We start from the raw sequence: 16,474 nt of genomic DNA on the forward strand, positions 1-16,474 counted from the left end.
TGCCCTATTACCAGCCAAACTTGGCAGAAAACAATGCTTATTGCCTGTTTAATAATCCATGGAGTCGGGGTTATGCAGGAGTCAGCCAGCATTGTTTCTTCCAGGACTGATGGAAAGTCACACTGGTGCATTCACGAAAACTCTGTTATTTCAACGAATAATCCATTTATTGACTTACACACAGATATGAATAAATACTTGGTAAATTCTGGATATTATCACATAGCTTCTGTGTGTCCACCTAGGGCTATGTGTATGTGAAAATACAGTAAGGAATGGGTTAGACATCAGGGAATTCGGAAATGTGTCTATTTGTTTCATTAAAAAGACACTGATTATTTTGCAACTTTTAAGGGGGAGCAGTTAAAAAATGTTAAAACTGTAAGAAAGTTAAAAATGTAATTTTTCTGTTTGAAAAGTTCAACACATTTTGTGCTGCACCTAATAATAAATCTTTGTGTGGTTTTAAAATAAGTTTTTTTTCTTGTAAAAAGTAAAGTAAAAAATTCCTTAAAGGAAATCTACCACCACGGACCTACCAATTAAGGTAGATCGGTGGTAGGTGCTTCTAATGTATGTAAGGATAGTCCTTTTTAGGGCTAATCCTTTACTTCACTATATCTTTTATTATCTTTAATTGGGGAATATGCAAATTTTCTAAAGAAGCTGCTGGGGCATGGAGTAGGCTACACTGAGCCTATGCTGCCCGGCTACTCCATGCCCCAGTAGCCTCTTTGGTCTTCCTACTAGATAGCTTCAGCGTGCAGCTACGAAGAGCTGGGTGCACTCGTCCGTGAAACCGGAGTTCTGCGCATCTGCAGTAGCCCAGACTTCAGAGTGGAGAATGTGCAGCCACCGGCCTGTGTTCTACCCATGCGCAGAACTCTGGATTCACTGATGGGTGCACACAGCTCCTAGTAGCTGGGCGCTGAAGTAGGAGGATCAAAGAGGCTCCTGGGGCGTGGAGTAGCCAGTAGCCTCTTTAGAAAATTAGCATTTTCCCTGATTAAAGATAATAAAAGATATAGTGAAGTAAAGGATTAGCCCCAAAAAGTGCTATCCTTGCATACATTAGATGCACCTACCACTACCTCATTACCATTGGGACCTATAGTGTCAGATCTGTTGCAAGTACAGCTCTCTAGTATTATTCATGACCAGGTTAGTTGGGTGTGTGTTTCAGGTGTCGTTTGAGTGACGAATGGTCGAACATATCAGTGTAAAGCGGGGTGTCTGGGAACAGAATATATACCCACTCCTCATTCCAGTCAGGGCTGGTTATACTGCTCTTTGCTATTTGTAGTATTACTTTCTCTATTCTGCTTATTGCTGTGTACTCTGACCCTGTCTTTGTTATGGACTATTGACAATTCTGTACCTCGCCGTCATCTTGGTTTTGACCCAATTTGCCTGACTACACCTGTGCGTGTCTGTGTCTCTATATTTGTTTGTCATCTGTTCTGGGCATATACTCAGAGTAGGGACTGTCATCCAGTTTCTGTTTGTGTTTAAGTGCAGGGCCTGGCAAGTAGGCAGGGGCAGAGGTCGTGGGTAGCTTAGCGCTCACACATTTTACCCCTTTCTTTACACATAGAATTTTCTCTGAAGTAATCCAGAAAGGAAAATAAGAAGCTAAATTTCTTTTTTTAAAATATGAATATGTATTGCTAAGATTTCTTCTCTGTCTAGGACCCCAGGCACCTTCAGTTTTTCAGTGACTTCAGTCAGTGTAATATATATATATTACTGTCTGCAAGAAGGATGTATGGAGCACCAACAGACTATGGATTCTGCCTTAAGGTACATATCATAATAAGTCACTTATAGCAGTGTATATATTATATAATATGAGTAATCCAGCCTGACTTCTTGCATTGTGTTTCCCTGCTCATATCCTTTACTACCATTTTAGTCCATTAGTTGCTATCTGTAGGACATACGCACCTTCCAAAAGCATTTCTATATATGTATTATCCACAAACCAAAGAGGCTCAATTTGAGCTGCTAATTTTATTTTTGAGACATATTATTTTAGATTATTTCACAATGTGAACCTTCAAGTTCAGAGCTCAGCAGTTGTTTCTTTTTCTTCTAAGGGTTTCATCCAAGCTTTACTATCTGGTTTGGAGAGGTTTAAAACCATATTCTAGTGAGGTTACAGATAAATCTGTCTGCATATGTGGTATTCTGCCATTTCATTGGTGAGATCGGTGATCCTGTCCAGAAAATAACATTTTAGAAAGCTGTTGGCTGAACACTTGTTTGGCTGATAGCTTTCTCTATCCCACCCATAGTGGGTTCTTAGTAGTAATAGATTTATCACTTATTGGAATAGTGTTTAATAGTGGTTGCGTTTAAGTTCTACATACACATTCTTTCCTCCAAACATCAACTCTTACACTCCCTTACAAAGATGGTGGTCTGGTATTGTACACCACACATATGTTTGGACTAGATGGATATAATTTCTATTTTTAGTTTATGGAAACACCCAATGAGCTCTGAACTTGGAGCTTCACATTCAGACATGTTAGAATACCAGATCTTGATTGGAAAGATCTCGCAAGTACTGTAACATTCAAGTAATAGACAGAGCCTATAAACCCTGATTCTTCTGAAAGGAGCAAGTGGATTAATAGAGACTCTTACTCACATCATTTCTCTTATAACCAGACTCCTTAAATAGGTAGTATGAAAAGCGAATTATAATCCAAAGAAAAAGTGTATTTCTGCTTTGGCTGTTTAAATAGTAGGATTTTAGTGACTTTTATTTCAACAGGTTTTGCCTGCAAGATATGCATTAATCAAAATGTGCTGTGGCCTTCTAGCCTAACAAGACAGGAGGAGCCAAAGAAATGAAACTGCTGTGCGCGGAGAGCGAGGAGAGCAAAAGCTGCTGGGTGACAGCACTAAGATTATACAAGGTAACAGGATTCTTTTATGTGCAATCAAGTTCTACAGGGTTTGCAAAACAAAGAGATGAGCTCAGACGGCATGGCCTGCTGGGTTGGCTTCTGGACGTTAGTGATTGTCGAGACATGGACTGACTTTTACTGCAGTACATTTGCCTTTGTACAATAACCATTGGGTGAGCAGTGAAGGCTGGTGGTACCATGATGTTTGAGTGCTGGAATTAGGAGACATTCTACTTTGCTTAGCTTGTCCATTTATGAAGATTGAAGTTTGCCTTCTTGGAGTAGTTCGAGAAGTTGGTGGTTATTATACAGAAATGAAGAGGAGCCTGAAAGAACTGATCAGACTATTAAGGAGAACACAGATTATTTAGACTAGGTATTATCATAGTTCATAGTATCATAGTTAATACGGTTGAAAAAAGACACATGCCCTTCAAGTTCAACCAAGGAAGAGATTGGATGAGGAAGGGGTTTAGGGGAAACAATTCTATATAACATAACCTTCAATGTTATTTAGGTGTAAAAAGGCAGCTAGACTCTTCTTGAAGCTCTCTGCTGTCCCTGCTGTGACCAACGCCTGAGGCAGGCTATTCCACAGATTGATAGTTCTCATAATAAAAAAGCCCTGTCGCTTCTGGTGATTGAACCTTGATTTCTCCAGACGGAGACAGTGCCCCCTCGTCTTTTGTCCCCTTGTAGTCGTCTCTTTTCCAGACATCATCTCACAATCAGCTCCTTTATAAAGCCAGACTGCTCTTACCCACCATGTCGAAATCCTGGCATAAGGGACTCACTTGGGCTTTTATTAACAAATTAGACTAACCATCCACAATTCTAGATCCTGTTGCCCTTCGACTCTGGAATTTTAGACAAGACTCTTTGTTATCTTGACCTCATCTGTGGGATTGATGCCATTTAAATAGTTTTTCAACTCCTGACATAGTTGTACTTGGCACAGTGCTGCCTCCTCTGGAATTCCATTTGTCAGACCCCACAGTCAGTTGAATGACATTCTTTTAATTTTTAACCGTAGCGCATGAAGGATAAAATATATACATACAAAAAGCATACAGGAGGATGTCATTGTGTTATTTATGCTTCAAAGGGATTTCTCAAGTACGTACGTTTGATATTTTAAGCAATAATGTTGAAAGTTTTATCCTGATGACTCTATGGCATGGGACAGATTTAAAGGAACCCAAAATGTACCATGTAGTCCTAAAACATGTCATTACCATCTTTCAGTATTTAGGATCCCAAACTCGAAAATGTGTCTAAAAACCTGTGAGATTAGTTTCCTACTCTTCTATCTTAGTTTTAACTGGTGGTTATTAAGTGGGTGTGGCTTAGCCAAAGGTGGTGCTTAAAGGAAACCTACCACCGCGGATCTACTTATTAAGGTAGATCCGGTGGCAGGTTCCTTTAATGTAGAGTAGTATAGTCCTTTTTAGGGCTAATTGGTCGTGGCCCAGAAATTTTACACATTTTAATTTCCTTAATATGCAAATTTCCTAAAGAGGTTACTGGGGCGTGGAGTACCTGACGCAGCTACTCCACACTCCAGTAGCCTCTTGCGTTCCACCTACCAATGCATCTTCAGCTACGAGGAGCTGCCCGCACACGTCTGCGAGGCTGGGTTCTGTGCATGCGCAGAGAGCAGGCCGCCAGCTGCGCGTCTCAGCTCCAAAGACCTAGCTACTGCTCATGCGCAGAACCCGGCTTCGCAGAAGAGTGCATACAGCTAACAGGAGCTGCGCGCTGAAGATGCATTGTTAGGTTGAGCCGTGGTGGTAGGTTTCCTTTAATATTATTTTTGTCTTATTATACATAGATTAGAGGGAGGAGCTTGTCTGACAGTCAGACACGAGGATGAGAGGGGGAAAGTGTGCTCTCCTTTTTTGTTTGCTATGATCAGAGCATTTAAGTCAGGTCTTCAAAGACCTATGAAAGGCCTTCTTTTGGGTAAGGTCATCACAAGATCCACTTCAATGGGGACAAAATCATAGTTAGACTACTCCCCAATTTGTATGACAAATAAAAATGATAAAAAAAATAAGAAAGAAAAGCAAGGGGACTAAATCCAAATATTTTTGTAAAGTTACAAAGATAAATGGTTAACAGATAAAATCAAAGAATTTTTGGAAATGACTGATAACAGATTGGTAGTAGAACAATGCCTATGACAAGCCCATGAAGCCCTAATCAGAGGATATTGTATTTAACAAAAAAATTAAGGATTTCTTTTAAAACAACTTGTTTTGAAAATCAAAGAATCAAAGAACAATAATAACATCGAGTACTGTCCTTTACAAGATCAGAAACATCAAAAATGAATAATTGAAGTGTTTTGGGAAAAAATTACAGATCGGAAGCTCCTGCAGTTGCAGGCACAATAAGTAAACTAGTAGATTATTGGAAAATAAATCTGAATTAAAAAAGGGAATAAATGAAATACAGTTTATGGAAAATAAATGTATCAAACACCTTAAACCATACAAAGTATGGCTTGAAATGTCCTGCTTTTAAACTACCATAAATGCTAAGGGGGCATGTAAACTAACGTGGTGCATCTGCGCCAGCACTATCATGCCTGTGGCGCAGGGTGCCGCCATTTTGGGGAGGATCATTGCTCCCTGTGAAGTCATCAAGGATCCTCCCCATACTGGCAGCCCCCTGCGCCACATTATTTTAAAATGCCCATTGCCAGGAGCATTTAAAGAGATATCACCTGCGACTGGTACCAGCACTGTTCACGGGTGTTATTGGGAGGGTGTTGAGCCAAACCCAAACGAAAACTGACTGAAGTTCGAGTCTGGGTTTTGGCCCGAAACTGCACAGTTCGGTACAGACCCAAACTTTGCTGTTTGGACAATTTTTTTTGTGAATTTACTTTGTGTTAAATGTTAGTTTATGTAGACTCTTAAAATATGCACTTGTTCAATACACTGTACAGTATACAGTGGGTACAGAAAGTATTCAGACCCCTTTAAATGTTTCACTTTTTGTTTCATTGCAGCCAATTAGTAAGATCAAAAAAGTAATTTTTTTGCTTGTAAATGTACATTCTGTATCCCAACATTAGACATTTTTGCTCATTTTTAAACAAGAAAAACTGAAATATAACGTGACCATAAGTATCCAGATCCTTTGCTTACCTCACATGCTGTCCATTTCCATTAGATCCTCCTTGAGATGGTTCTACTCCAACGTTGGGGTCCAGCTGTGTTTAATTAAACTCATTGGACTTGATTAGGAAAGGAAAACACCAGTCTTTATAAGACTTAACAGCTCTCAGTGTATGGCAGAGCACATAAGGTCTTACGAACTGCCCAAGGAGTTTAGAGACAGAATTGTGGTAAGGCACAGATCTGGTCAAGGCTTCAAAAGAATTTCTTCAGTGCTCAAGGTTCCTAAGACAGTGGCCTCCAAAATCCCTAAATGGAAGAAGTTTGGGATGATCACAACTCTTCCTCAACCTGGCTATTCAGCCAAAATAAGCAATCGTGGGAGAAGAGCCTTGGTGAGTGAGGTAAAGAAGAACCACAAGATCACTGTGGCTGAGCTCCAGAGATAGGAAGATGGGAGATAGTTCCACAAAGTCAATTATCACTGTAGCCTCCACCAGTTTGGGCTTTATGGCAGAATCTGAGCCACGAAAAATTCTCAAACTATGAGAATTAAGATTTTCAGGTCTTATGAGACGAAGATTGTACTTTTTTGTGTTAATTCTAAGTGATATGTGTCAAGTAAACCAGGCACTGCTCATCACCTGCAAATAACATTCCCAACAGTTAAACATGGTGGTAGCAGCATCATCCTATGGGAGTATGTTTCAGCTGCAGGGACAGGATGACAGCTTACAATTTAAGGAAAGATGAATGTGGCCAGGTACAGGGATATCCGGGATTATAACCTTGTTGAGAGTGTTCTGGGACCTCAGACTGGGCCGAAGGTTCACTTAATAAGACCTTGACCCTGAGCTCACAGCCAAAATCTGTAACCCACAGCTTCAGAACAACTCTGTGACCATTCTTGACTGCTCCAGCCGAGCCCAGACCTAAACCCAATTGGGCATCTCTGGAGAGACTTGAAAATGGCTTCCACCAACATTTACCATCCAACATGAGGGAACTGGAGAGGATCTGAAATAAAGAAGGGCAGAGAATCCATAAAATCAGGTGTGAAAAACTTGTTGCATCATTTCCAAACTCATGGCTGTATTAACTCTAAAGCTGCTTCTACTCAGCACTGAGCAAAGGGTCTTAATACTTTTGACCATGTGATATTTCAGTTTTTCTTGTTTAATAAATTAGCAAAATATCAACATTTCAGTTTTTTTCTGTCAATGGGGATGGGGTGCAGAGTGTACATTATTGAGCAAAATAAGAGTGAAAAATTTAAAGGGGTCTGAATTCTTTCTTTACCCACTGTAGAGGGTTCATAACTTCTAATGATGTCTCTATGTTTTTTTTTCAGCACGGTAAACAATTTTACCAAAATTACCTCAGACCTCACCAAAACAATGATGTGAATGGATTCAACTTGTCAGCGATGGTATGTACTATAGAGGATAACTTTCATGCAAGATCATTATGTAATTATTGAATGATGATCCCACATTGGGTGATTTGGGACATTTAACAGGTCCCTATGGTCTACTTAGGTTTATGTGCCAAATTGCCCCTTAAGTAGTCCATCTAAAATAATAAGAAATAAACCTTTATAATTGCTCTGAGATGGATCCGATGAGAGATACCAACAACGCATACTCAGTGAAGCCTGGGTGTAGTACACAGATTGCCAATTTCCCTGACAGGTATCCTTTAAGGGGTGATGAATCTTCCTTATGAAGCCCTCATTGTTTACAGGGGCTGAGTGATTTGTCTGTACTTTGAGATATTTGCAGCACTGCCCCCAAATACTTTGTAGCTCCAATTGTTACCCCATCTCATCAAACACTGTGCGATAAATTTATTAAGACAGAAAATTTATTGAATGCCAGTCCTAATTTTCCCCCTGTGGGCATACTACACGTAGGATATGCTTAGAGACCCCGGCCCCTTAGTATATCCGGCATGTAGTATCCTAACTTGGTGGAGATTTAGGCTATCATCTCTGCCAGTTTTCTGGTAAAGATTATAGTAAATATGTGGCTTTCACATCCCCCCCCCCTGCTCTCTATCCTGTAATGCCACAAAAAGTTAGTAATGGAGCTTTTTACAACTGGTGGACAAGTATTGTTAAAAAAAATCTACCACTCACGAAAAGTAAAATAAAACTACACATTCTCACCTACACCCCTCTTCACCTCGATCAGGCTGCTGGTCTTTTTTAACCTTGACATTCTGCGGTTGCCTGGAAAAAACTTATAAAAGCAACCCAGAGTGAAAGGTTGTGATGTCCAGCGCTCCAGGTTGCTAATTATTCTTGCCTCTAGTGTGATGTCACCGCACGAGGTGTGAATAATTAACAGCGCTGGACATCGCGTCCACAAGTTTTGGGCTGCTTTTTTTTCAGGCAATCTAGAATGTTACTGTTTGTCACAATGATGTACCAGAGCACTATTAGACAAGAATATCCGTTAAATATATCTTACCTGAATGCTACGTGAGTCCATATTGTGGATGTATTGCTGCCATATTGTAATATTTTAATAATATAATGTAATAATGTTTTTTGTGGATTTTGTTGGAATATGGGAGAAAAAAATCATGGATGTAAAAATTGGGGGCACATAGAATTGTAGTATGGCATCACTAAGGATACATACTCACAAAGCAGCAGGTACTACAACACAAATCTCAATAGGGGGTCACCTGAGCTCCATCAATAAGGAAGAGGCCTCTGAGGGCGGGATACCGGATGGATGGTGTCTCTACCTAATTTATATCTGGGTAACTCAATATGTATATAATCATAAATTGGGGTTGTTATGTGAATGCTGCTTGTGTTTAGGGTAGATCTATTTAGTTTGTAGGCCCTGATGGATTCCCCTTCGGAATGTCAATTTTCCTTTGCAGATTCCAATTTTCTTAAAGGTTTAGCTAAAATATAAAACAATCCAGAATAAAAGTCCACAATCATATCCGCAAGCATAACACACAGAGTTTTATGTGGATTTGATTCTGGATTTTGGGCAATTCTCATTCTTTTGCATTGCTGTAATGACATGAATGTCTCCATTTGTAGAGAAGCATATCAGAAAACTCTCTTGTGGCAATGGACTTTTCGGGTCATAAAACCAGAGTCATTGAAAATCCCACAGAAGCCTTGTCTATTGCCGTTCAAGAAGGACTCTTATGGAGGGTGTGTATGATAGTATATAGCTATTATATATCATTGCAAGTTACTTAAGGACACATTTGCCAACAATACCAACCACATGAACCATGCCCGTCCATTTGCCATCCACCTGCTGTTGTTCAATGGGTCGGTTGAGATTGGAAAAATTGGTTCTCAATGTTTGGTAAAGCAGTTTGTCTCCAATTAAGGAAATGGTGCTCAATTGCAATACCACAACCCATCAACAAGAGTAGCGCCATTACTACAAAAAACTGTATCGGCAAAAATCGTTCAAATTGTGACATATTTGTCATAATAAAAGAGATGGCATGAATATGGTAAACTATAGTGAGGATCCTCCCAAAAATCCATTATAGTACATAAAACAGTGACCGTCTTATATTTTATACAGAGAAAAAGCTGCGGCCGGATCAATGCCCATGGCCTCCCCACAACTTCTCAAAATTCTAAACTGAACATAGGTATGCTTACAATTATGGCTTCTACTATGTTTTGTATTGCATTTCTTGTTACTTTACAAGGGTAATAAAAATGTTTATACAGCCATGTAAAAATTATTGTCATGGGGCAGCAAATAGGATAAAAAAGGGGGGGTCAATATTCACTACTAGTCCTTAGGTTCCACCTCCTGTTGATATCACAACTAGAGATGAGCGGAACCGATGGTCGAGTTCAGTGGTGTAACTAGGAGAGGCAGGGCCCCATAGTAAACATCTGAACGGGGCCCCACTTAACCCTTAAAAAATATGCATACAGTTTATACACACCATATAGACAGACATACAGCATATGCACATCACATTTGAATATACATTTAAAACACATCACAAATACACACATACAGCATAGTCACATGAAATACCCAAGATTCTGTGCCAGTCTGACACTGTGGGCCCCATAACAGCTGCTATGGCTTCTGGTCACTGGTTAGGTATTCGTATTCGGCCATCTGACCCGAATAAATTGCCGAATTGGTCCCCAAACAACCAATGCTGCCGATAGTTGCTAGGAGCATGAATTTGCTGGATTGGCTGTTTAGCTGCCGGTCTGGATATGTCTGGGTCAGATGGCTGAATCTGAATGCCTAATACCATCAGGTCTGCTCATCTCTAATCACAACACAAGAAATGCCAATCATTGTCTGCAGAAATGACCCACCTCTGCATCTAATTGGCTAAACTGCAATACCCAACTTCCTGTTAGCCAAAAGCAAGAAGTGGATTACATTGGAACACCCCCCCCCCCCATTGGGCAGTTGTCCTGAAATGTCCATTTTAGTAAATACTTCTATTTCTCAATGCAATTCTGGAGCATCTTTTAACCCAGCCACTGTTCTGTTATTCTTCTTTATTTTATGAATAAACTGACAACTGGGTGTTACCATTTGGAGGCACAAGTCCCCTACAAATGACATGATCCAATTACTGAAGTCACAATGTCACACATAGTTTTTCACTTTATGTAAATTTTTGATTTATTTCAAATTATTTCTCTAAAGGATAAATGTGCTATCAAATATTAAATATATTATTGTTAAATATTAAAAGTAAAGCGAAATGTTTCACTACAATTGGTTATACAAGATTAGAAGAATAACTCATTAATTCATTAAGAATTTGTAGAAATTCTTACAAAGGAAAGAAACTGGAATTTTTTTTTTGTTTATTTTGATAGATTTTATATCTCCAATATTTAGCCCATGTTGAGCTCAGACATGGAAACTAAAGCAGTAGCTCTAATGTCTCTAGACCTGGAGCAAGGATTAGAGCCACACTCTTAGGTTATATTCACACAACAGTATGGAGGACGTCCCCCATAAAAAAAAAGGAAAACTTCATTAATTAGATTTGTACATATCAGATATTCTCATGTTCTATTATTATGGGTTACTGATAGACTAGGACAGATATCAAATTTTTCTATGTCCGGCTATGTTTACAGCTGTCCATATGTCCCAGCCCTGGTTCCACCACAGAACATCAAGAGATGAAGCACAGAAACTCATACATCAGCAAGGACTTGTAAATGGGTAAGTTACCGTATATTATGTGTACAGGGTGAATGGATTAAAACATCTTGCATACATTAAAGCATTTCAAGAGTCATTTGATTTGCCCACAAGATTAAAATTTCAAATTTGCTGATTCTGCAAATACAAAATAAACCCAATATTTAAAATATTGTAAAACTAGGGTGGGTATTTCTCCACTGTCAATAAATTAGTCGGTAGGGCCACTGTTTTTGGGAATTCTTTATGAGCACATGATTGTATATTTCTGCTTCACTTCCTGCTTCACGGCCATTAGAAATTGCAAAGGACTTTTGGTTTAACAAAAAGGAGAACTTTTGCACATCTTGAACAAGAATTGACACAATAGATAATTGCTTAAAGTACAACTTTAAAGTATAAAAATGTTTGCCTAACTCTGCACTAAGCAAAACTAAGCAATTCACTAATTTGCTTTTATTAGCTACCTGCAGGTGTCAAGCTGCTAGCAGAGGTTTTACCTTTCCACCCAGGCTAATCTCCTTTTGCCATGCTTTCTGGTTGCCATGGGAAACCGTATGGTACAGCTAGAGCTGAGAGGGGCTGTAGGACCTGTAGTGATGTCATCACATGCTTCATGTCCGCCAATTACAAACATGCTGTCCTGCATAATTTGAAGATACTTAGTTTGATGCAAAGGACCTTCAGTGATGTCACAAGCATGTGACTCATTAAATGCTTCAGATTGGCCAATTACAAACATGCTGTCCTGATTAGGCCTTATTCCCCAGAGCTGATTTCACAACCAGGAATTGCCCATCCACATCAGGAATAGCAGAATCTGAATCTAATGTGAAATATACCAGATATATCTCAGGATAGGAAAAAGCCAGCAGCATGATACATGTATCGTTGGAACTGTCTCTCTCCAGTTGTGCTATCACTAATTTTTGTCAGTAACTTTACAGATACACTAGGCTCCCACAAAAGGAAAACCTTTATGTTATGTGTTGAAAGTTGGACTTTTGTCGATGAAAAATCGATTTTGGGCAGGAGTGGCCAAAAAAAGACAGAGTACTCACCCTGCACGGGATCCTTATAACACAGACATTACTTTCTCTGTTGACAAGTGGCGCCTCATGTTTTGAGAAGGGCCGAATCAGGTTCTTTGATTCCCCAGAAGCTTTGGCCGGGCACAAGCACCAACACATTAACAGGGAGCCAGTGAAGGATGAGTATGTTTGCTGCCTAGCCCCATATCTTTTCCCAGAAGACCTGAAGAGCCACTTCTACATATTCTCTGTGATAAATCAGTATGAGATGGTAAAATGTTTAAAAAAATCACTATATCCTCTTGAACGTTTTGTATGACTGTTTTTAGCAACTATCCCCTACAGTATTTCCAAATAATATAGCTTACTGGATATTTGCCGAACTCTTTCTCTTTGTTTTTCCACCACTTCTCCTGAAATAGACATTCTTTGTGTTAAGCCAGGCTGCCGGATAATATACTGTAAGATTTGTAAGGAAAGTGTCTGACTTAATGTTTTCATTTCTGGATCAGAGAGGAGTTTTGAAGTTCAGCTCTTGTGCAGTGGAAGCCAGCTGGTGTACTACACAAACTTGACAGCTTGGACCTATAGAGATGAATCAATACTCAAGTCATTGAAGTTTCTCTGAAAGCATAATCATAGTTTTCAGTATTATCTTCTTCCACTTCTAAGTCAAAGAAGTTCTATTTATAAACCCTATCTGATTCTTTTAAAACTTTCGAAATGCCGCGTAGCTCTATTGAAAGGGGCTCTCGTGTCAAGCAACACTCTAGAATGTCCTCAGACATGTCATGCAAATGCTATTATTCTCAGTTAGAATTGTTAGTACTGCAGTACTGTAAATACTGTTAAAAAAACCTTTGATTGCTATTTTCTAAAAAATACCGTTAAATTCTGTATTTTTGTGTGTATTTTTTTTTTAATCAGATATTTGTTTCTTTATTTTTTTTTTTATTTTACACATAAACATACAAACAAATAAAGAAAACACACCCCCCCACCCCCCCTTCCCATCCCAGCCAAGGCTACAAGCCAATTATGGTACAGTCAGCATGGGAGCTACATATGATCAAGTCGCCACGCAGGGCTATGAGAACGTTTTACAAAGATTTAACAAATATCACCGGTTTCAACAAGGCAAACAGAAATATCATATTGAATTAGCTTGCTTATCCTACCTACGGACCCAAATTAGCTGGCAAATGCCTCTCTCTCAATAGCTCTGCTGAGACCACTCCCAGGATATCCAACCAGGGGCCCAAGAGTTTTTCAAATTTACCACCTGCCTTTCTCTTCTTGTATATAGCCCTTTCGTTGACTAGCAGTGCCTCCACCTTTTGAAGGTACTCTCTATTTGTAGGAAAGGTGGGTTGGATCCACCTATCTGCAATTGACTTCCGTGGCATATATAGTAACCTTCCCACCACAGTCCTACCTACATGGTCCAGAGCAATTCCCTCACTATATTCTACGACACATGTAATTACATTCCTAGGGACTGTCAATGAATATGCCCTATCAATCAAGTCCAATATGGCTGCCCTAAATGTTCGTATATTGGGACAGGCCCACAACATATGTGACATATCTGCTGTGTTTTAGGAACATTTTGGGCATACTGCATTCGGGTGCAACCCAATAATATACAAAAACTTTGGTGTCTTATGCACCCTATGGACTATATAAAGTTGTGAGAGACTGTTCACTTCCCTTATTGAAGCTATTGGTATAGCCTCCAGAATATTGTTCTATTGATCGTCCGTCATGGGACCTACATCTTTTCCCACTTAGAGCAAGCATGGCTATGGAGATCATCTGCATAAAAGAAGCAGGAAAAATAGTGAAATGAGTCTTGAGGAATGACCCTCCTTGGCTATATTTTGAAACGTCAGAGGCCCCAATATTGTTTGGGCTTCAACGGCATGCTTTAGTTGGAGATACTGAAAGAAGTCATGACTATGAGCTGGGATCGTTTCATGTAGCTGCTGGAATGTATCCAGTGTACATTTAATGGCCTGAATGAAAACTTCCAAACTGAGACCTACTAGTTTTTTGGAAGTAACAGGTCTCCTGAAAATAGCTGCAAAGTCTAAAAACATTATAGAAGCTAAACAATCATACAGAAGCCATCTTTTTTATGCTTTTAGAAGCCCTTCATCATAGAATTTAAGGCCTGAAAAAGATGCAAGTCCATCAAGTCCAACTCTCCAGAAAGTCATCCAGGCCTCTCTTGAACATGTACATAGAGTCCGCCATAACAACCTCCTGCAGCAGAGAGTTCCACAGTCTCACTGCTCTTATAGTACAGAACCTTTGTCTATGGCAATGGTAGAATCGCCTCTCCTCTAGGCACAGAGGATGCCCCCTTGTCCTGGTCACAGGCCTAGGTATAAAAAGATCTTTGGAGAGATCCTTGTACTGCTCATTAATAGGGCTTCTTATAGGGATGTGCGGACCCACTTAATTTCTTAAAGAACTTAAAGATCCTATTGGGACCTGGGTTTTGGTACCTAACCACACCCACCAGTAATGCTGGTGTTAACTGTTTAAATGCTGATGGAACAATTGCCATGGCGTTTAAATTGATGCACATGTAGCACTGCATGCTGCCATTTTCGTGAGGATTGGCACTCTCCATGATATCATGCCAGCAATGATCGCGGGTATGACCAAAGCTGAGCTGGACCTAAACCTAATGTAGTCCAGAGCTGGGTCCGGGGTACTTTCCCTTTGGGTTTGCTCATCCCTACTCAAGTATAACATTATCCCCGCAATCTAAAAAGCAACCAAATGCAGCAGATAAAACTTGTTTATATTTCTGAAGACCATAGGCACATACGGTATGTTCTGATACCTGATGGTTAGTGAGAGAACACATAGGGCTGTATATAGAAGAATAATCAGAATAAAATATGGGTAATGGTGTATAAACCCCCCTCCTTCTCTCTTGCACAACCCTAGTTAAAGCAAAAGTAGAGTCTTCCACTTTTTTCCTGTAATTCCCAGTTGTAACTTGCCAGTGGGAGAGAGATAAAGAAGATAGGTAGGCAAAGAATACAGATTGATTGAGGCAGTCATTCTTTTGAAGACATCATTGGCTGAAGTTCCTTTTATTGAGATGGACTATGCATTTTGGGTGTGGACCGGAGAGCTGGAAGTGTTACCTGTATGTCTCCCCAAAAAGTGGTGCAGACACTTCCACTTCATGTCACTGTGCCTTGTATATGGGTTTTACCTGATGATGGGGGCACTCTACTCCGAAATGCGTAGTCTCTCTCAATAAAAACAACTTTAACCTGTGACATCTCTATAACTGTGATTGAGGTAGCTCCACACAACCCCTACTTATCCTCAAATTCCTTATGCAGGGCAGATGTATAGAAGAAGGTTGATAGATGAACAACTGTTGGCTGAATGATCACCTTGTGGACAATAGTTATGCCAATTCAGTCGTATACATTTCGTTCATATGGACCATTAAAGTCATTCCATCTGGTCATACATATCCAATGACACCAGGTAACTGAATAAAATGACTGCACCACCCATACTCAAAGTCTAGCGAGACTATTGGTCAAAATGTTTAAATATGCCCTACTTACTTCGACAAGATGACGATCTATCATTGATTTCTCACAATTAATTTGTATAACCACCTTGGAGGTTCACCCATGAATTTGGCCACATAATACTGTGCACATCTTCTGCAGACTTACCCATTGCCTCTTCTTTGGTGTCCTCTTCCTTTTCCCATGATGCTTTCATAAACACATTAACATATCATTACACATCATTTGCACACTAATGAATGCATGCATATAAATATCACCTGGCCCTGCCTATAAATGATGGCCCCAGAATTTTGGTCCTTAGGAAATGTCTTTAGATATATATACATAAGTATGAAATCTTATGATGTCAAGACAATTTAGCGACTTTAGGGACTTTCTGCATCATTAATTAGATTTAAATTGTCTTTGTTCATTAAATTTCTTTCGTAGAGTATTTTTGGTCCGGGACAGTCAGAGTACTCCGAAATCATTTGTCCTTTCGTTATGTCATGGGCAGAAGATAAAGCATTTCCAGATTCTACCGGTAAGTTACATGTTTCCCATATCAATGCATCTGTATTTGTACAGTATGTACCCTCTAGGCTTATTAGTAAAACTAGCAATAAATTGTAAAATATTCATGTGTAGTCCCCTATTCATTGCTCT

General features: G+C 39.6%; 1 protein-coding gene across 1 annotated transcript in view; it reads left to right on the forward strand.

The window, feature by feature from the left end:
* GRB14 (growth factor receptor bound protein 14) overlaps positions 1-16,474 on the forward strand; it is a 58,979-nt gene that overhangs the window by 41,923 nt on the left and 582 nt on the right. The window contains exons 6-12 of the mRNA XM_072121854.1: positions 1,690-1,800; positions 2,829-2,924; positions 7,392-7,469; positions 9,105-9,221; positions 9,610-9,679; positions 11,160-11,247; positions 16,259-16,352. Of these exons, the coding sequence (XP_071977955.1) occupies positions 1,690-1,800; positions 2,829-2,924; positions 7,392-7,469; positions 9,105-9,221; positions 9,610-9,679; positions 11,160-11,247; positions 16,259-16,352 (654 nt within the window). The remainder of the gene's footprint in view (positions 1-1,689; positions 1,801-2,828; positions 2,925-7,391; positions 7,470-9,104; positions 9,222-9,609; positions 9,680-11,159; positions 11,248-16,258; positions 16,353-16,474) is intronic.

Source organism: Engystomops pustulosus, chromosome 8, assembly GCF_040894005.1.
Source record: "Engystomops pustulosus chromosome 8, aEngPut4.maternal, whole genome shotgun sequence".
In the NCBI taxonomy this organism is placed as follows: domain Eukaryota; kingdom Metazoa; phylum Chordata; class Amphibia; order Anura; family Leptodactylidae; genus Engystomops; species Engystomops pustulosus.